Source organism: Triticum aestivum, chromosome 6B (assembly GCF_018294505.1).
Source record: "Triticum aestivum cultivar Chinese Spring chromosome 6B, IWGSC CS RefSeq v2.1, whole genome shotgun sequence".
NCBI classification, from domain to species: domain Eukaryota; kingdom Viridiplantae; phylum Streptophyta; class Magnoliopsida; order Poales; family Poaceae; genus Triticum; species Triticum aestivum.
In genome coordinates, this window is record NC_057810.1 from 446372878 (window position 1) to 446394490 (window position 21613).

Here is a 21613-nt window from a genome sequence, read left to right on the forward strand (position 1 = left end):
GGGGGTCATCTCAAGATCCACAAGATCTGCAGCAGGGTCGACGATGATGGATTTAAGGCGCTGAGCCGGCAGCTCCGCAAGATCCGGCCCAATAACTGCATCCGCGGCTGCTGAACATTCACCACGAAGCAGGATTCGTGGCTGGAATGCAGGATCTGGGGCAGGGGAGGCGCCACAGCTACGGGGCGTGCGGAGGGGTGGAGGTGCCGTCTTCGGACCAGGGGGCGAGGCCAAGACAGCGGAGCCGCAGCTGGATCCGGGCCGAGGGAAGCGCGGCGCCCCCATGCCGCCGCGAGGGGTGGGGAGGAGGGCGCAGAGGGTGGCCGCCGCGGCGCGGAGCGGGCTTGGGCAGGGGCAGGGGTTGTGGACCGACGAGGAGTGTGACTTCAACTGGGGTGTATTGTTCTGCGTGGAGTAGTTGCCATGTCGTGAGTGTGGTCTCTTTAACACCCTAAATCTCTTGTCTTATTTAGTGAATGAGGTAAAAAAAATTGTCTTCGTTTTGAAAAAAAAACGGACAGGGAAGCTGCTCACAACACACATGGCCAGCCCCGAGCCGGGCGCAGGCCTCGCGCAAGTGAAACAGCACGGGAGGGGCCAAAGGACGTTCACAGGGTGACTCGGCTCGCAACGTCGGAAGTTATTGGGAGATATTCTTTCGGTATCAACAGCTATCCAAAGAGAGTAGTATTTGGGTTCATTGTATTTGGAGCATAGTGGCCTACTAGCTACTACGGTTATAGCAGAATTTAATTCCTGGTTTGAATGGTCTAAACCTTGCGCTTGACTGTAGAGACCGTCAAATAGTAAAATATACGAATATTCTGGTCTGATGATTACAGTGGCATTTTGGGAATTTTCGCGGGAAATAACATTTTCCAATGCCCATTGGGAAGTACTCAAGCGAAGCCTCTCTTCCTTGAAAAAAAAAAGTGAAGCCTCGCTTTAGAAAAAAAAACACCAGGCTAGCGACGCCTCAAGCGGCAATAAAACACACTCGACTCTCCCCTCTGGTCTGAACCTCAAGCTGCTTTGATCATTCCAATCCTTCCCTCCAACTTCCATACGTCTCTCGCACCTGTGGTGCGCCGCACGCAAAGGCATGGGTGCCACCGGGCGGAAGTTGGCCGCGCTACCGGCGCTCGGGTGGTGGCTCGTGGTGGTCGGCGCCGTCTGCCTCGTCTTCGCCTGGTCCGGCTTCTTCGACGCCTGGGCGGTCCGCTCCGGCACCTACTCCAACACGCACGGTGCGCCCAGTCATCTTCTATCCTCGATCGATCTCATCTTCCTGCATACGTATATAGCCTTGCTAACAAGCATGCCTACGTGCAGTGACTGATGTGCATGCGCGTACCGTTGGGGTGTGGACGATGCTGTCGTGCACCCTCTGCTTCCTCTGCGCCTTCAACCTCGAGAACAAGCCGCTCTGCGCCGCAAGTTTCCTATCATTCGTCTATGCATATGGACATTTCATCGTGGAATACGTGCTGTACCGTACCATCACCGCAGCAAGCCTCGGCACGCTCGGCTTCTTTGCAGGTGACTGAATGGACTCTGCGCTAATGATTACAGTGCGGTGTACTATTATCTAGATAGATACCAGTAGCTGGTTACACTAAATCAGTTAATCGCTTGCATGGATGTAGTTCTTATTGACTTTTAGAAAATTTGATTGAGCTTATAGAAAAAATATCTGCGCCTATAAATTTAAATAAATATCATTAGATGCACTGTGAGATATGTTTATGCTGTATTTATTTAATATTAGTGCTACTGGCATTTTTATTAATTTGATCAAACCTTTACTAAGTTTGATTTCAAAAGAATATATGGACTACATCATGACACATGGGGAGTACCTAATACTATTACTATTCATAACAACCTAACCCTCGGTTCATTTTTATAAGGCTTTAAAAACATTTCAAACAGCATGCAAAACAGTATATTTTTAGTTGTCTGAAATAACTTATAAAAGTGAACATAGGAGTACAACATCTTTGACAAGTAGTACAGTTCTATTTTTTCAGCAGTAATAACTGTTTGATCTCTCATGGTTGCAGTCCCATCGATCATCTGGACGGTCGTCCGTTGGAGAAACACTCTTGGCTACCGTGCTACAAAGCGGTCATGAGCTTGTTCCACTGTTACCGCTCCTCATTTGATGGGGCCTTCGGAACTTGCCAATGAATGGAATAAATTTCGCCGCAAATACCCTTTTGTTTACTTTTGTCAAGTGTACCCTATATTATTCCATCCATGAAACTATTAAAGAAAGAGTATCGACATTGTTTAATGATCTCATGTTATGCCAGCTCTACTTTATGTATAAGAGGGTGTTTGTTTATACGGACTTTTTGATGTATGGATTAAAAAAAGTCTTTTTTAGTCTCATCTAAACCAAACAGAAGGGACTTCTAGGGACTAAAAGTGGGCATTTGGGACTAAAAAAAAAGACCCTGAAGGAGAGTCTTTTGGGGACTTTTTCCAACAGTTGTCCTGCCCCGCATCGCACCTTATTACTATTAGTTCATTATTAGGGGTAACATGGTCTTTTAGCATGTCATTTAATAACCTCTAGCCCATGTTTAGTCCCTGGAACCAAACAGGTAGGGACTAGGGACTTTTTAGTTAGGACTAAGAAAAGTCCTAGGACTTTTTAACCAGACAGGGTATGTCTGGTAGCATATAGACCTTCATTTAGGACACGAAATAGGAACTCTCGGCTGCCATGCACCCTATATAAATAGTAAAGTTTGAAAAACAATACTAGGAAAAAATAAAAAAAATAAATTTTTGGGGTATCAAACCTGGTCGACCAGTCTACTTTCAAGTTTCGCGGAGAAAGGACATCTGTGGTATTATAGGCAAAAAAGACAAAATATTTGATTCTTTAAAAACACTGTTTGAATGAATCGTAAGTCAGACTGTATTTTCTTCACTAAGAATATCACGAATGTAATTTCTTATCGTAACTTCATATGTGAGTAGAATGAACGACCAGGTTCGATACCCCAAAATTTCAGAAAAGTTTAACTTTTTTTGAAAGTGCTATTGTGAGCTCGAGCTCACAGGCACCCTTTGCTACAGTACAAACAAAAAAATATTTAAAAAGTTCAAAAAAATCTGAATTTTTTTGGCAACAAACATTGACATATTTTTCACATGCGTACAAATTTTCATGACAAAATGACATTCATGCAGGTCTCAGCAAAAAAAACAAAATCGATGCTCCAAAATGCTTCCAAAAACAGTTTTTTTGGAGCATGATTTTGTTTTTTTTGCTGACACCTCCACAAATGTCATTTCATCACGAAAATTGGCACGCATGTAGAAAAAACATCAAAGTTTCTTGACAAAAAAATTCAGATTTTTTTGAATTTTTTTACTATTTTTTCGGATTTTACTGTTCATCCGGGATCACTGGTGCCCGGGATCAATTCCTCCGCGTCCAACTTTTTTCTAGATTTTTTATTTTCACCATTCATATAGGGTGCATGGCAGCTAAGAGCTCTTATGCATTTTCACCTTCATTTATTATTTTATAAACTGATTTTTCATTAGGAAGTTATATGTGATGGTATCATATTATGTTACTTCATTTACCTCTCGCGCCTTTAAGTACTCGCCACATCAAAAAAAATACCCACGTGACATACATGTTATGATCTATGTTACTTCCACTTGTTGGAAAATGTAGCATGCAATTTCAAAAACTTTCCTATGCTCACGCAAGATCTATCTAGGAGATGCATAGCAACGAGAGGGGGAGAGTGTGTCAACGTGCCCTCGTCGACCGAAAGCGAAGCGTTTGACAACGCGGTTGATGTAGTCGAACTTCTTTTCGTTCTGACCGATCAAGCACCGAACGTACGGCACCTTCGAGTTCTGCACATGTTCAACTCAATGACGTCCCTTGAACTCTTGATCCAGCAAAGTGTCGAGGGAGAGTTCCATCAGCATGATGGCGTAATGACGGTGATGATGAAGTGATCCATGCAGGGCTTCGCCTAAGCACTACAAAGATATGACCGGAGCCGTAAACTGTGAAGGGGGGCGCCGCACACGGCTAACAATTGATCTTGTGTGCTTGTGAGGCGCCCCCTCCCCACATATATATAGGTGGGAGGGGAGGAGAGGCAGCCAGTGGCGTCCTAGGGTTGGCCGCCGCCCCCTAGGGGCCCTGCCTTACCCTGCGCCCCCCTTCCATGTATGCATAAAGGGGAAGGAAAGAGGGGGGGTGAGGGAAGGAAGTGGGAATCATAATCCACACTTTCCTTGCCCTTCCCCCCTTTCCTTCTCCTCCTCCTATAGCCTTATTGGACTCACCGGCCCCTTGTGGGCTGGTGTGTTCCTTCACACGGCCCATATGGCCCATAGGATTGCCGGGGGTAAACACCTTCCGGTGACCCATAAGTACCCAATACCCTCCGGAACACTTTCGGTGTCCGAATACTATCGTCCTATATATCAATCCTTACCTCTCGACCATTTCGAGACTCCTCCTCATGTCGGTGATCTCATCCAGGACTCCGAACAACATTCGATCACCAAATCACATAACTCATATAATACAAAGTCGTCATCGAACGTTAAGCGTGCGGACCCTATGGGTTCGAAAACTATGTAGACATGACCGAGACACCTCTCCGGTCAATAACCAATAGCGGAACCTGGATACTCATATTGGCTTCTACATATTCTACGAAGATCTTTTATCAGTCGAACCGTTATGACAACATACATTATTCCCTTTGTCCATCAGTATGTTACTTGCCCGAGATTCGATCGTCGGTATCTTCATACCTAGTTCAATCTCGTTACCAGCAAGTCTTTTTACTCGTTCCGTAATACATCATCCCGCAACTAACTCATAAGTCACTTTACTTGCGAGGCTTCTTATGATGTGTATTACCGAGAGGGCCCACAGATACCTCTTCGCTACTCTGAGTGACAAATCCTAATCTCGATCTATGCCAACCCAACAAACACCTTCGGAGATACCTGTAGAGTATCTTTATAATCACCTAGTTACGTTGTGACGTCTGATAGCACACAAGGTATTCCTCCAGTATCTGGGAGTTGCATAATCTCATAGTCGAAGGAATATGTATTTGACATGAAGAAAGCTTTAGCAATAAAACTGAATGATCAATATGCTAAGCTAACGGATGGGTCTTGTCCATCACATCATTATTCTAATGATGTGATCCCGTTCATCAAATGACAACACATGTCTATGGTTAGGAAACTTAACCATCTTTGACTAATGAGCTAGTCTAGTAGAGGCTTACTAGGGACAGGGTGTTTTGTCTATGTATCCACACATGTATCAAGTTTCCGGTTAATACAATTCTAGCATGAATAATAAACATTTATCATGATATAAGAAAATATAAAATAACAATTTATTGTTGCCTCTAGGGCATATTTCCTTCACTACTAAGAATAGTCTCAGTCATGCCGTGAAGAGCTATCTTGATCGTCCCCAAATCCGAAGCCAGACTACAAATCTGAATCTAAGAACGGAACAAACGGATCACTTCGGGCTCATTCGGTTTGCAAGAATTAAAATGAAGAAATTAGAGGTAGTATAGGAATGTTATAGGATGGCACTTGCCATCATTAGGAATTGCATTGTCTCGTTCCTAGGCAAAAAATAAAGTTTGAGTGGATGTATAGTTTCCTCAAAAAACATAGAAAATGGGTAGTATTCCTAAGAAATTCCTATACTCGTTTCCTACAAATCAAATGCATATACAAAAAAAATTCCTCTGGAATCACATTTTCATGTTTTCTATGAAAATCTCCCAAACCAAACGAGGCCTCCAACTTTTGCTCTGTATACCATAGAAAGTTAAGGGTCATAACTAGGGGAGCTCCTAGTCAGCGCCAAAAAATTAGGGGTTCCGACGCCCACGCAGCCGCGCTCTTGGGCCTGACCCAAAACGGGGACACGTTCCTGACTGGTCACGTCATTTCGGTGTGTTGATCGCTTGCCTGCTACTCACTAGTTGCAGTTGACCCATCAATCGTTGAATTATGGAAAAAGAAGAAAAAAAATTCAAGAACTCAAAAATGTGGATGAAGTTTTCAAAAACAGTTAACAAATTTGAAAAAAAAGTTCATCGGATTTTGAAAAAAGTTCATTGGACTTGGAAAAAGTTCTTCAAATTTGGAAAAAGTTCATCAAACTTGGAAAAAGGTTCATTGAATTTGATAAAAGTTCATTGAAATTGAAAATAAAATTGATCGAATTTTTAAAAAAATCATCAAATTATAAAAAAAATCATCAAATTTGAAAAAAGCCCATCAAATTAAAGTTTAATTGAAATGAAAAGGTTCATATTTTTTAAACACAAAAATGAAAATCATTGATTTAAAAAACAAATGAAAACTGTGCATTTAAAAAATAAAATAAAAAGAAAAAAGAAAACCTTGAAAATGACCAGCGAACTGGGAAAAAAGCTTCCCAAAATCAGAGCATTCCTGCTACTAAAGAGAACAATTATAGAAAAACAAGTTAAAAAGCACTAGTTGGTCGATGGTGTAGTGGTTATTGTTGTTGGTGCCAAAGGAGGAGATTGCGAGTTCGAACTCCAGTGGCGCACTTCTTGATACATGGGCCAGCCCAGCTCGCAGCGGAGGGGGTGCATTTCAAGCGCGCTGACTATTTCTCGCATTAAGCGAGTCCGCAGGAAACTCGCTAAAGGGTGTAGAGTAGTTGGCCTGGTGCATTTTCGCGCACAGTTAAACAAAAAAGGGAAGGGGAGAAACGGGGATCGATCTCCGGTCCCCTAGGAGAAGGCTAGCGCCACTGCGCCTATGTCTCACGATAAGTTGTTGGCACGGTGTGTACTTCACGCAAATGACGTCGGTTTTTCCATGGTTTTCATGTTGTTTCTATTTTTTTTCTTTTTGTTCTTTTATAGGGTTTTCTATTTTTTTTGTTCTTTGTTCGAATTTTTCTTCTCTATTTTTCATTGTTTATTCACTTGTTTCTTTAGTTTTTTATTTCCTTTTTTCCTTAGGCTTATTTTGTTTCATTGTTTTCACTTTTTTGCCTTTTCTTTGTTTTTCTTGTTTTTTATTCTACATTCTTATATACATGATCAATATTTTGCAAATACATGTTCAACATTTTTCAAAAACCCGTTCAACATTTTTTAAATACTTGTTCAACATTTTAAATACATGATCAACTGTTTTTCAAATACTTGTTTAACTATACATGATCAATAGTTTTTAAAGTACATGTTCAACATTTTTTAAATAGTTGTTCAGCATATTTGAAATACTTGTTCAATATATTTTCTAAAATTGTTTTTAATATATATATATATATAAAATAATATAAATTATAAATAAAAGTACAAAAATAAAAGGAAAAAATAATGCTGTGGCTTCCCGCGCTCAGGGGCCGGCCCAGCGCACTCGCCACTTCAGCGAGTCCGAAGCTAGAGTAGGGTGCCCTGTTTCAGGCGCCCATTTGCGAAAAGAACTATAACAGGCGCCTGGAGCGTCAAATAGTAAAGGCCCACAAGTAGCACCCTCGCAAAATAAGAAGAAAGTAGAAAAAAATATGTCACAAGTAGCTTTGGGCAGGCGTGCCCTAGTGGCACGAATCTTAAAGCGGCCGAGCAGACACGTTTGCCTGCGCGAATCTCCAGCAGTAGGGAAGGGTTAAAGGCCGGGGCGGAAGGGTTCGGTCGGCTTCCTCTCCTCCTCTTCCGCGGTTGCCGAGACCCACCCGCCGCCATGGCCAAGTACAACGTGGTGCAGAAGAGCAAGCGCGAGTCCAGCCATGACCGCAAGCGCCGCGCCCATGGGGATCCCAACTCCGGCAAGCTTAAGCACCACAACGCGCCCATCGCCATTTCTGGCAAGCGCAAGCGCAAGCTCCTGCGCCGCCTCAACCGGGTAGGTTCTATCCCCTTCCGCCTCCCCACCTACTGATTTCCCTGGTGGCTCTCTGATGCTTGTTTGGTGCAGGATCAGAAGGAGGCTGTGATGGTTAAGGCGCTGGAGAATAACATGGGCGACGTCGATATGGTCTCTGCTGAAGGTACAGCTCTCGGTTTGCTTGATTATTTCGAGCCGAATGGAGGAGATTAGCCAGTTTGTTTATTTGTCTGTAGGTAGGGTACTTGCGTAATTTGCACGAGAATTTGGTTTACTAGTGATTCGGGAGGTTTGCCCATTTGCTCTAGATGTGTTGCATTCCCTTGGTCGTAGTGCTTTTGCATTGCGTTGCCACATGGTCGTCCATTATTTAAGTTATATATGGAATTTGTTGGTGAGTCATGTGTTGTGCGTATCTTTTAGGTTCAGTTGGACCATTCATGGTAATCGTAACATTGGTGATGTTGCTGATGCTTGCTTTGATGTTGTCTGTAATGTTCATCTCGACATTTTAAGCTCTGATTACTGATTAGACTGATATGATATAATGGTTGTCAGTCTACTAGTGGCATAAATTAATGGTACACGTAGTTTAAACAGTTACCTACCAGTTAAATTTGGTGTTGCAGATAGGATGCTAAGGCTTAGGGTAACACATTCTGAGTTTGTTTCCTAGGTTTGCTTGGTGTTGAAATGTTTGTTTCTTGGTTGGTATATATGCATATCTGTTTTGATTCTCTGAGCTATAACCAAAGCAAGGTATGCTTCAGTATGAAGATGTCTGAATTAGTGGTGGAGTGCCACAAAAAAAAAGAACTAGTGATGGACCGATGGTACCCATCTATATTTATATTAATTGAATATACGCTGGTGCCCAGATGGTAGTGATAAAGTTCATATGTATGTAGTGTCATTTACCTCTCTTCTTTACAGCTTCAATGGCATCGTCTACTTTATTCTAGTTCCTAGGTTCCTTTTCTCTGCCAAAGATTGTATTCTTCATTTGTGAAGAAAGACTGGTATTTTGCTCTTGATAGATTTTTGTGATGGTGGAGCTGCATATAACCTTCTCATGCAAGTTCCGACTAGTTTAGTCCAGCTAGCTAGTTTGCCTAGTTATAACTGTACTTCAAGAAGAAACGAGAATCAGTGTCATAACTCTATGTTGTTGAATGCTATAGTTACCAAGCCATGATAACCATTTGAGAAGTGTCATCTATGCTTGGTACCCATTGAGGTAATTTAAACAAAAACAGTCATGTTTAGAAAATTGCCATACCAAATAGCATTGCCGTGGATTATCATGAGATGAAAAAAATAGTAGATAAAGCATCCAGTATTGCTATTCCTGTAGTAGTATTTCATTTATATGTGTAGTTTTGTTTCTAGTATATTATGATGCATGATCGTAAAAGCAAAAAACAGTGTACATTTTGAGAAAGTAGCTAGGACAGGACTATTTATATGTGCCACTCGTGCCCGTTATCATTTTGTATTATGCCCTTGATTTTGCAACATAATGATGTATTTGTTTTTAACTGGGACGCGTTCATGACCAAGCATGAGTGCCGATGGACCTATTTCTTTCTGCTGCTTATGGAGGGAACTATGTTGTCTTCCATTTATTTATTTCTGGTTAAATGTTTCAGTGTGTTGTTTGATGTCATTTCTGCATATATTTGTTTTGTCACTTCATTCCTCTGTGTGCTGCCATCACTTATTTGTGTGTGTGCATGTGTGTGCACGTCGCTCATCATTGCAGTGCTATTGCTTACCTTTGTACTTTAACATGCAGCATCTTCGGAAACTGCAAAGGACAAGTCTCAGATGAAGTTTAATGTGAAGAAAAACTCAAGAATACAGATCAAAAGATTGAAAGGCAAAGGTTAGTTATTCTGATATTCAAGTAATTTGATACATCAGACACCGATATGTTGCTCCCATTTTCTATCTTTGAATTGACTGAGAAGTTTACTCCTATTCTGTGTTTGTCTGGTTGAAAGATTCACTGAGCTTCATTCCACAGGTAGAAAGAAAGCCAAAAATGTGAAGCCGCCAACGAAGGAAAAGGCTGATGCCATGGTAGAGTGACTGTTAAGAGTGAAGCAGTATCGTAATATGAACGTTTATGGGGCACAAGCAAGGGCTATCAGTACTAGAGCTTGTGCATTAACTTGGTGTACGGAATTCAGACATCTTTTTTAAGTAGTTGAATACACGGTTTTCTTCCTGATACCATTTTGTCAAGATCTTGGTTTGGTTTGGTTTGAATTGGGCTCAGCTAAATTGCCCACCTAGCTGTGTCTGCTGTGGTTTGTCGAATCCAACTGAATTGGAGATCAATGTTGCATACTCTACTCTATATGTCAGATATGGCTACTACGATGACTGCATACCGCTAACGGAATTGAAGTCTTGTTTTACTCAACCCGCAACTTAGGCACACAAGTTAAGGGCATCTCCAACACACCCTCAAAACGCTGCAGACGTCCGGACGTTTGTGGGTGTCCGGACCTATGACATGTAGGACTCCGACATCCTCAGCCAACTGAAATCCCCTACCGGGCTGCTGCCCACCCTCTCTGTCCCTATGACTGTGGTCCATCAGATCAACAAATACTTGAAACATTGCTTCTGAAGAAAGTATGGATCTGAGGAGAAAGAAGCGACTCTGATTTCTTGAGATAAAGCTTGTTTGCCTAAATCCCATGGGGGACTTGGTATTTTAGATATCACCATTTACAATCAAGGTCTTCTGATGAAATATTTGCACAAGTTCTTCAACGGAGTGGACACCCCTTGGGTCAACATTATCTGGGAAACCTACTACCCAAATTGTCTTCCTAGTAACAAAACTTTGGGTTCCTTTTGGTGGAAAGTTGTTCTCAAACCGTTGCCTATCTACAAAGAGCATGCTATCTGTGCACCTAGTTGTGGCAATTCCACCCTTTTTTGGACTGATAATGGCTTGACCAAAGGCTTCAGGATGCATACCTTATCTTCACTCCTTTTGCAATAACACTGAGATTTCTTTTCAGCAGTTTTGGCTTTGGAAAACCTGGAAGACTTGTTTCATAGGCCTATGTCACTCAATTTCATCGGCAATTCATTCTTCTAACCACTACCATTCAGGACAGAACTCAACGAGATGGTGATGGCATGGATAAGGTTAAATCCAATGCGTGGCCGCATTTGGTCCGACCCTGTCCGTTTGGGTTGAAACAGACAGAAGCGTGGCCCAACGCGCGAACGCAAATGGACGGGTGTCTGTTTTTCATTCGTCTGCGACACATTTCAGGCCCAAATTTGGGTACGGTTTGCGTCGAAACGGACAGGTTGCGGAGTGCGGGACACCCGCCCTTGTCCTCCCCTTGGCCCGCCAGTCAGGGGCACTTCCTCCCCATTTTCCCCATTCCCTCCCAAAAACCATCCCACCCTTCTGCCACCCGCCATGGCCCTGCCGCCGCCGCCATCCCGGCCGCCATTGCCGCCTGCCCCGTGTGCCTGAAGGAGCTTTCCCAAGAATCGGCGAAGAAGGTCGGTCGGAGGGCCAGAGATGTGGAGAGGAAAGTCGTTGTCATGCAATAGAAGAAGAAGCCCAAGAAGGTGCTCACGCCGAAGGAGCTTTCCCAAGAATTAGCGAAGAGGGCCGGCTGGAGGGCCAGAGATGTGGAGAGGAAAGTCGTTGTCATGCAATAGAAGGCCTCCGCCCAAGAGAACGAGGCCATCGTCACCAAGGCCACGCGGCAGGCCCTCCCCCTCCTAGGGTTCAGTCACCCCACCTGACCATTTTTACCCCGCCGCCATGGTCGCAACGAGCACCATCTCGTCGGATGTTCGTCCTCCACAAGTAGAGTCGCCGCGAACGTCCACGCGAAGAAACTCGAGATGGAAGAGGGCGTCCAAACGAAGAAGCTCAAGATTGAAGCGACCAAAGCGAAGACCAAAGCAAAAGAGGTGGCGCTCGCTTTCGGGCGAAGGAGATGGAGATCATGAAGGTGGACTTGAGCAAAGTGTCCCCGAGGAGAAGGCCATGGTTCGAGAAGAAGCAAAAAGGAATTGCTCGAGCTTGATGATTGAGCTATGGCCGAGAGCGCCATCATTTTGCATGCCGACTTGTGTGCCAGCCTGAACTAGGGCCCGCGAATGGTCGTTTTTTGAGCGTTGGCAAGTGTGCCGGCATGAACTCGGGGCGTTTTTTTTGTAGGATGGCACTCTAGTTGGCATGAACTATGTGTGCTGGCATGACTATAGCCACAGGTCCTAATTTCAGTTTTTATTTTTGTAGCAATGATTCTGGCGGATGGATGAACTGCATCCGTGGTTGGGCACAACAGCCATATTTGAACAAGTCCGACGGGACAACGTGCCCACAGCTGACCCAAATGAATATAATCTGGACAAAACAGACGTCCGTTTGTGATCGCGCATTGGAGTTGGCATAAGTGAACCTACCCCTGGAATTCTAGTGTTTATTCTTCTATGAAGATGTATAAAATCATGATTGGTCTTAGAACTTTGGAAGTGTTCTTCTCGGCTGATGCATAGATCTTCTAGCTTCAGGAATCTTCTGAAAAGAAAAACCGGATATGGAGTTTCTGAGCCCGAGCTTAAATAAGTTTGGGTGAACAGTAAAATTCAAAGGTATAGGCACTAACAAAAGTTTTACGTGCTCACAAAATTTCATCATCTTGAAATCACATTTTTGAAAGCCGCGGCAAAAAGAAACAAAATTGGTGTTCCAAAATGTTATTTTCGAAAGCATTTTGGAGTGCTGATTTTTTTTTCATGACTTCTAAAAATGTCTTTTCAACATGAAATTTTGCGAGCACGTAAAACTTTTGTCAATGTTTGCACAAAATAAATTCAGATTTTTTTAAATTTGTTTTCTTTTTTATCATTTTACTGTTTATCCCAAGCTCATTTGAGCTCAGGAGCAGAGGATGACTTTTGAAGGAAAACCATGTTTCTTACAACTATAATTGTGTTCTGTGTAATGAGCACATGAAGAAAATCCTTTTGCACCTCTTTTGGGACCGTCCATTTGCTGACAGATGCTGGAGTCACATTATTCCTTTTCCCAGACCAGAGGCATTTCCTGCTATGATGAAATCTGCTTATCTATGGTTGTGCTTCCTAGAGAAATTGCACTGGATATCATCTTAATGGGCTGCTGGAGCATTTGGTCTACTAAAAATGAAAAAATCTTCAAACAAACTGCACCTCATTTTCAAGGTTGGGTTCATGATCTGTAAGAGGGACTTTTGGCTACTGACATTAAAGCAAAGCCATCCAACGCACAGAAGATAAGTCCTAGATTGAGAACCACTTGTAAAACAGCAACAACTAATATTTTGTATTAAATCAGCAACAATTAATATGGATCGGAGGGAGTAATTCTGTCTTCCTGCCCTCCTGAGTAACAACAGTTCTTAGGTTCAAACATGAAACAGTGCTATTTTACGAAGATCGACTTCAACCTCTTACAACACACATAAAAAAAAAGGATTCAAACGATCACCATAAGCACCAGAAGAACCAAGTAATAACGAATTGTTATAATGATCGGTAGCTCAAAAATTCCGTACAAAAGAATACCTCAGTATACTATTTGACTGTACGCAACAGGCTCCAAGGAAAAATGAATTTCTATGTGTATCGTATTGGGGACTTCCTGTGGAGATTATGCTTACTATCCAAGTTATCATGCGCCACCTGGTCACGCACCCCCCTCCAAAAGAATGAAATGGAAAAGGGCAACACATTTGTAACTTCTGTCTTTGCCTTAACAGTGTACAGTAGTTTATTTCACTCGCAGCACTACACAAAATCTGCTGTCCCCCAACTCTTCTATCCTACCTGCAGAAAAACAAGGAGTTCAAAGGCAGTGAGCTAGTTAGTATTCTTAGCAACCTGGCTTCTTCACAAACTTAATTCTGGATTGGTGAGTTACAGATGGAACCTACGCAGGCTCAAGTTACTTCTACAATTTCCTTCGTTCAAAACCAAAATATAATTGTGGGGCCCACATCAAACCAAGTGTGGCCTATATGCACAACTACACATATCGTTTTAATCTTGAAACTTATTCTCCGAAACAATGAGAATTTCTGTTTGGATCATGCAACTCCTGTTTGATACCACTATTTCTTTTATCATACACATGTCTGCAGATATTTTCCTCAAATAATACAGATACATACCCACAAGTTTGTAGGCGCAGAGACGTATGCTTATTTATTTAGAATTTGGTTCGTAATTCAAATATCATGAGCGTACGCATATGGACAGAAAAGATATGCTAAATAGAGAAAGCAAGGCATGTAACATGAGCAAACATTCTTATAGAAATTCTGGATAAGGTAAGCCATTCATACCTACAAAATATACGTTTCAAATTGGCAAAAGTGGTTGCCTCTCATCAGTTCCAAGCTGATGGCTAGCCTGAAATGACATGAGCAACTTAAAATGTGAGTGTCCGCAATGTAAATGATGTTTCTATTATTCTTGAAGCAAGAAAAGTAGCTTACGTCCTCAGCAGCACCAGCAGTCATATTTACAAAAGAAGAATCAGATGACCTGTGATGTAATAGGCATCATACAAGTCAAAAAAATACTTAGAAATCAGTTTATGATCATAACAGCATAAGTAATTATTCATGTGTGTGTATCAAAGTTATCAAGGAATCAAGGATTCAGTATAAAACAAGTCAGACAAAGTGATCAAAATTCATACTCCGACCATTTGAAAGGATAGAAACTTACCGATGATTCTGTGTATCTTGCAACTCCAATAATTCACCTGGTTTGTCGTCTTTGACTTTAGCTATAGGTGAGAAGAACTGAGAACAAATAGAAGTTACACAAATGGAAGAGGAAGAAGGTTGGCTAAATAAAATTAAGTTAAGAAATAGGTAAGGATACCTGATGCATTGAAATAAACACCACTGATATGCCCAGGAGAAAGTTAATAGTCAAGGTATGTCCCAGAAAAGCAGCAGAGGCTAGACCAGTAAAAATTGTGGCAACAGTTGAGGAATACTTCTTCAAAATTGTATCTGCAGGATAATTTCAATTGATCATTTAATGAGGAGAAATTATAGAAGAAATAGATAAGAACAAACACAATGTACAAAAGAAAGACTCGAAGGTAGAACATTTACCTGCATACTTGAAGAAGAATGAAGAAAGAATGCCTTGCGCAGCATTGTTACATATGAGAAACATCGTAGCCCTTGAATGCCCTTGAAGGATATTAAAATTCTCGGGCCCTGTAAGAAGACATGATTACACCAGAAACATGTGCTGCACCAACACTTAAGTAGCATTATGACATTTCATGAACAGATGCTTTGGACATGACAGGACAAGAAAGAACATGGCTATCCATTTTGCTCTGGGATCTGACAGTGGTCATTGATAAACAATTAAAGATAAATGCTCATATCTGGCCTCAAGGTTTAGTAAAAAATAATCATACTTCAAATTCTGAACCAACCAGGAACACTCCTTCGTTTTGACAGCTCCTAAGAATAAGTAATACCCGACTCCCATCCCTGGATTGCACAACTAAGAAAGCACTAAGGATGATAATATAATACAAACTCCCTGCCCGTATAACATGAAGTACTTACTATCCACCTAGCATAAAAATACTGGGCATTCAACAAAGGTGCATACCTTGGAATAAGGCCGTCCCAAGGATGCCGAGGAAGTTGAATATTGCACCATATCCATACAGAAATAAATTCTGTGAAGTATATCAAAAGAACATCCAATTAGATAAAAGGGCAAAACAATCACAGAGATGGAGACAAGAATGAGCCCATGCCTTACGACAGGAATTTGGAGAAGTATAAGAGAAATGCCATAAAATAACCATATAGTTCGATAGAATTAAAAAAAATGGCAGTTACTCCCTAATAATTCTGAACAGATTATAGTCAAATTTAAGGAAGTACCTGAAGATAAATACTAGTATCTTGACTTTTCATTGCATACTCGTTGTAGACAGAAGCTAGTGATGGAACAGTTACCTACAATTCACAGTTTCAACTGAATATACAGCAACTTTAAGCTCGCTGCCTGTTGCGACAGCTTATAAAAACAAGTGAAAGAACAAAGGAAAAAACTAAAGAACCAGATGGCCCTGACAGCAACTTACAAAAATCAGTGTATAGATGTATGCGATAGCAGTGATAGGAAGACCGAATGCCGTATCGCCCGCAGGTGCAGTTCGAAGTTGATTGATGCTGATCCCAATAAGTAATAGAGCAAGAGCTTCCCACTGCCAACATTTGAAACAAGAAGCAAGGGAGAAGTTAACATTGCTGAGAGTCAGAACTTTTATGGCACTTTCCATGTACCTTCTCCTTAGTCACTATGCTCAGATATGCTTAGATATATGAAAATTCCACTATCACTCCTCATTTCCCAACCATTTGTAAGAAATGCATGGCTTTAGCCAATAAATCAACCACATAACCATGGCTATCATGCTAGGCTGAGGGATCACGGCAAGGCATAGCCTGTGCCTAGTTTATTTGGGATATGCACAACTATCAAAGGAGGCTGAAGCTGAAACAGTTAGCAGAGCTTTCCACTGCTAACTTTGTCAAAGGAATTTGGGATGAAAAATCCTTTCTTGTAAATAGCTTTGACTGGTCACTATAGCACCTACTAGGCACCAAAGACATGACATTCCTATCTTGTACAGTAAAAATTAGATGATAAAATGGTGTCCCGGATGAAAAAGGCAAGGTTGAAATGGCAATCATAGCCCAACAGCGTAATCCACCTCAACCCTGCTCTGTGTGCCCTGAAGAGCCAGCTGCAAAATGCAGCTGCAAGAACAAGGGAAGCAGGTGAAAGGAGGGGATACAAGCCATGATGCCTGAAGTTCAACCTCTGAAGCAGCACAAGGATGTGGAGGAACAACTCCACCTTGCTGCTACAAAGTGTATAGCACTAGTGTTGAAGGAACTACTTCAACGTGCTGCCCTAGATATCACTCTAGAGGCGAATATAGGCCAATATGGCAGCAGGAGTTCAATACAAACTCATAGAGCACAAGATCTAGTCCAAGATCTTAGATCGAACACAAAGTTCTATTATAGGTAGCGGGGTACATAAGTCTGGTTACAAACTAGAGGTGAAGACCTAAGGGTGTGTTTGGTTGTTGTCCTTGCACAAAGATGCCTGGCCTGGAGGAGTCCCTGAATCCTGCCTGGACCTTGTTTGGTTGCTGGCCTAGTATTTTCTCTGCTAGCCCGGCCTGGACGGATGTAAAAGGGTGATTAGCCTGGCCAATATGCAGGCACACAATTAGCCTGAACGAGGCGTCCGGGAAGGGAAGCCTGGACACAAAAACCAAGGTGCCTGGCGAATACAAACAAAGGGCCGGAGTAATTACAGAACTCTGACGCAGCATAGTACTAGTTTAATAATCTTTCACGCCCAGGGAGGAAACCAAACGCCTTCTAGCTCAGGCAGCCTGGTCAGGCAAAAATCATCCGCTTTTCAGGCGCAGGCCAGGCATCTATTTTTGTCTGGTGCAGAGACCAGGTCACGAACCAAACATGCTCTAATTTACAGGGCTTTGGGAACCCTTCACATCTCAACTTCTACTTATAGCTAGAACACTCTAGAAAACATTACTTAAGATTCAACATTCTACCTATGGCTAGAAGACTCTAGAAAACAGTAGTTAGGGTTAAGAAAAGAAACAAATACTAAACTAGGGTAGAAGTATCTAGAAATAATCAAACAGATTTGACTTATATTTTTTTCTTGGTCTTCTCTCTATTGTTCCTCATCAACCTTGTAACTCAATAATCAGACCGTCGGAGACAAAGACAACTACGACATGCAGTGACATCAGCGGCAGTGGCAATCTGCAGCCAGAGCAAAAGTAACGAGCCAAGATGTGGTGGCAGCGGCAAGGGCTCGGCGCAGCAAGCCAGTGGAGACAACAGATAGGCGGCTTCAGCATCAGAACTGTTTCCCTCAACCTAAGGTTGCAGGTCCCTTTTTTTTCTTAGCTACTGTATGTATGTATCTCACTTCCCTCTTCAAAGATTTTCCTGCTCTATATTTCCATCCTCCCACTACAAGCATCCTCATCACCTGCCTTGCCTCAGGCAACACTATACCATGTCTTCTCGATGCCTTGGACGCCACAAAACGGCTATGACCACCACCCAGGACCGCCTCGACGCCTAAACGACACTTTGGTGATGCCTTAGTAACTATGATACTGTTAGAGTTATATTAGTGATGACTTTTGGTCTTTTGCATTCTAGCCTTTTGGCATCCTCATGTACTTGTATATATGCTGCCTTTGGCCTCCTAATAAGATCAAGTTGCTATTTCAACATGGTATTCGAGCCTAGGTTTTCTCCGGCGCTGCAACTCGCCTGACGATCGTATTTTTTTTTCCAGTCTTCTTCTCTGGATCTCCTCTGAATCTATCTCTCTGCAGCAATCTATGTCAGATCGATCGTTGCCAAGCACATACACCGCCATTGCTCCCTCTCGTCTGCTGCTTTTCTGATCCAAGTCACCCAGGACGCCCGCCCTGCTTTCTGGTCGATCGGGACGCCGGCCCCGCCTCCTCCCGGCCAGACCGCCGCGGCCCCGCCTCCTCCCCTCTCTGTAGCTAGTCGAGGCACTCTTAGCACTTCTTCATTTCATGTTCCCTCTGTCGCTCATGTTCCTCGACTTACCATGCAGCTCATATTTGGTGGTCAGATTGTTGACTCTAGTAGGGTCATTCTCGACTTTGATTCATGTTCTGTTGATCGTCGCACGGGCGCTCTGCTTGGTGCTGGCCCTCAACGCTCTGATGGTCTATGGGAGCTTGACTGGCTTCGTCTTCCCTCCGCTGCCACCGCCGCCAGTCTCGCAGCCTCTATAGCTGCATCTACCAGCTCTTTTCAGCAGTGGCATCATCGTCTTGGCCATTTATGTGGTTCTCGTCTCTCGTCTTTGGTTCATCGTGGTGTTCAGGGGTCTGTCTCCAGTAACGCTTCGCTAGATTGTCTGGGTTGTAGGCTTGGTAAGCAGATTCAGCTACCCTATCTTCACAATGAGTCAGTGTCCGAGCGTCCTTTTGATCTCGTTCACTCTGATGTTTGGGGTCCGACTCCCTTCGCTTCAAAAGGGGGTCATCGCTACTATATTATCTTTATAGACAATTTTTCTCGATACACTTGGATCTATTTCATGTCTTCTCATAGTGAGGCCTTACCTATATACAAAAAAAATGCTGCCATGGTTCATACCCAGTTTTCCACTCCTATTCGTGTTTTTCGCGCAAATTCAGCTGGTGAGTATATCTCCCATGCACCGAGAGGATTTCTTGTCGAGCAGGGTACTCTTTTACTCAGTTCTCTTGCCCTGGTGCTCATGCTCAGAATGGTGTGACTGAGCGCAAGCATCGTCACCTTCTTGAGACGGCGCGTGCAATGATGATTGCCGCCTCTCTCCCGCCTCACTTCTGGGTTGAGGCTGTTACCACTTCCACCTATCTCATCAACATTCAGCCTTCTGCTGTTCTACAGGGTGGTATTCCTCTCGAGCGTCTTTCTGGTCGTTCTCCTGATTATTCGGCGCTCCATTTGTTTGGTTGCGTTTGCTATGTTTTGCTTGCCCCTCGTGAACGCACCAAACTGACCGCTCAGTCTTTTGAGTGTGTCTTTCTTGGATATAGTGATGAGCATAAGGGCTATCAGTGTTGGGATCCTGTCGGTCGCCGGATGCGTATTTCCCCGGATGTGACCTTTGATGAATCTCGTCCCTTCTATCCGCGTCCATCCTCCTCGGCTTTTTCTACAGAGGACATTTCCTTTCTTACATTTTCTGATACACCACCCTCTATGACCAGTATTCCTACTCCTCGTCCCGCTGTTGCAGATCCGACCCCGTCCTCTCCTGCGGTTTATCCTCCTCCCTCATCGCATGACTCTCCACCTTCATCACCGATACCTTCCCCTTCTCCACCTTCATCACCGCTACATTCCTCGTCCCCACCTTCAGTGATTCCACCTCTTCCCTCCTTTCCTTTCCATTGTACTTGTCGTTCACGTGTTGTGGATAAGTCTACAGATGTGCCCTCTACTTCTGATGTGTTGTCTTCCTCCTCTCACCCGACTTATGGTCTTCGTTCTCGGCCTTGACCGCCCCCTGACCGATATTCTCCTTCTCGCTATGGTCTTTCGACCGTTCTTGAGCCGACTTCTTATCGAGATGCTACTGTCCATCCTGAATGGCAGTTTGCGATGGCAGAGGAGATTGCTGCCCTTGAGCGCAATGGCACGTGTGACCTGGTTTCTCTTCCTCCCCATGTTCGTCCCATCACTTGTAAGTGGGTCTATAAGATTAAGACTCGCTCTGATGGTTCCCTTGAGCATTATAAAGCTCGTCTTGTGGCTCGCGGCTTTCAGCAGGAGCATGGTCATGATTACGATGAGACTTTTGCTCCTGTGGTCCATATGACCACTGTCCGCACACTTTTGTGGCCTTTGTACGCCACTGGTCTGTGTCTCAGCTTGATGTTAAGAATACCTTTCTTAATGGTGAGCTGCGTGAGGAAGTTTATATGCAGCCACCACCTGGGTATTCAGTTCCTGATGGCATGGTTTGCCGTCTTCGGCGCTCTCTATATGGCCTTAAACTAGCCCCCGTGCTTGGTTTGAGCGGTTTGCCTCTATGGTCACTGCAGCTGGTTTTTCGTCCAGTGCTCATGATCCAGCGCTATTTGTCCATCTTTCTGCTCGTGGTCGCACTCTTCTTCTATATGTTGATGACATGATCATCACTGGCGACGATTCTGAGTACATTGCCTTTGTTAAGGCCCGTCTCAGTGAGCAGTTTCTTATGTCTGATCTTGGTCCTCTTCATTACTTTCTTGGGATTGAGGTTTCCTCCACCTCCGATGGCTTTTCTATTTCCCAAGAAAAGTATATCCAGGATCTTGCTCGTGCAGCTCTTAGTGATGAGCGCACTGCTGAGACTCCTATGGAGCTCAATGTTAACCTTCACGCTTCTGATGGCGAGCTCTTGTCTGATCCGACGCGTTATCGTCATCTTGTTGGGAGTCTTGTCTATTTTGCTATGACTCGTCCGGATATCTCATATCCTGTCCATATTCTGAGCCAGTTTGTTTCCGCTCCCACTTTAGTTCACTAGTCACCTTCTTCGTGTTCTACGATATCTTCGTGGCACGATCTCTCATCGTTTATTTTTTCCCCATTCTAGCTCATTACAGCTCCAGGCCTATTCGGATGTTGCGTGGGCTAGTGATCCTTCATATCGCCGTTCACTTTCTACTTATTGTGTTTCTCTTGGTGGTTCTCTCATTGCCTGGAAGACGAAGAAACAGACTACAATTTCCGTTCAAGTGCAAAGGCTGAGTTGAGAGCTATGGCTCTTTTGACGGCAGAGGTGACTTGGTTACGATGGTTACTGGAGGATTTTGGCGTTTCTATTACTACACCTACCACCCTCTTGTCCGACAGTACATGTGCCAACAGTATTGCGCGAGACCCTATGAAGCATCAGCTTACCAAGCATATTGGTGTTCATGCTTCTTATGTGCGCGCTGCTGTGCAGGATAATGTTATTGCTCTTCAGTATGTACCTTCCGAGTTACAGCTAGCAGACTTCTTCACGAAGGCACAGACTAGAGCTCAACATAGATTTCACCTCCCCA

General features: G+C 43.4%; 3 protein-coding genes across 3 annotated transcripts in view; 2 read left to right on the forward strand and 1 right to left on the reverse strand.

Annotated features, from left to right (window-relative positions):
• The first annotated feature begins 1017 nt into the window (after window positions 1-1017).
• LOC123134218 (ergosterol biosynthetic protein 28-like) lies at window positions 1018-2302 on the forward strand. Its single transcript, XM_044553502.1, has 3 exons — window positions 1018-1247; window positions 1333-1539; window positions 2064-2302. Exons 1-3 carry the CDS (start codon window positions 1103-1105, stop codon window positions 2132-2134), a joined length of 423 nt encoding a protein of 140 aa, XP_044409437.1. The 5' UTR covers window positions 1018-1102; the 3' UTR covers window positions 2135-2302.
• Window positions 2303-7648: 5346 nt separating this feature from the next.
• Window positions 7649-10207, forward strand: LOC123137402 (uncharacterized). Its single transcript, XM_044557154.1, has 4 exons — window positions 7649-7920; window positions 7993-8065; window positions 9698-9787; window positions 9929-10207. Exons 1-4 carry the CDS (start codon window positions 7759-7761, stop codon window positions 9991-9993), a joined length of 390 nt encoding a protein of 129 aa, XP_044413089.1. The 5' UTR covers window positions 7649-7758; the 3' UTR covers window positions 9994-10207.
• A 3231-nt stretch (window positions 10208-13438) lies between these two features.
• The window catches only part of LOC123137403 (CMP-sialic acid transporter 5), an 11198-nt gene continuing 3023 nt past the window's right edge, over window positions 13439-21613 (reverse strand). The window contains exons 8-16 of the mRNA XM_044557155.1: window positions 16067-16189; window positions 15864-15938; window positions 15583-15652; window positions 15066-15173; window positions 14827-14960; window positions 14668-14744; window positions 14433-14481; window positions 14280-14346; window positions 13439-13761 (exon numbers count right to left, since the gene is read on the reverse strand). Coding sequence (XP_044413090.1) covers window positions 14296-14346; window positions 14433-14481; window positions 14668-14744; window positions 14827-14960; window positions 15066-15173; window positions 15583-15652; window positions 15864-15938; window positions 16067-16189 — 687 coding nt within the window. The 3' untranslated portion in view covers window positions 13439-13761; window positions 14280-14295. The remainder of the gene's footprint in view (window positions 13762-14279; window positions 14347-14432; window positions 14482-14667; window positions 14745-14826; window positions 14961-15065; window positions 15174-15582; window positions 15653-15863; window positions 15939-16066; window positions 16190-21613) is intronic.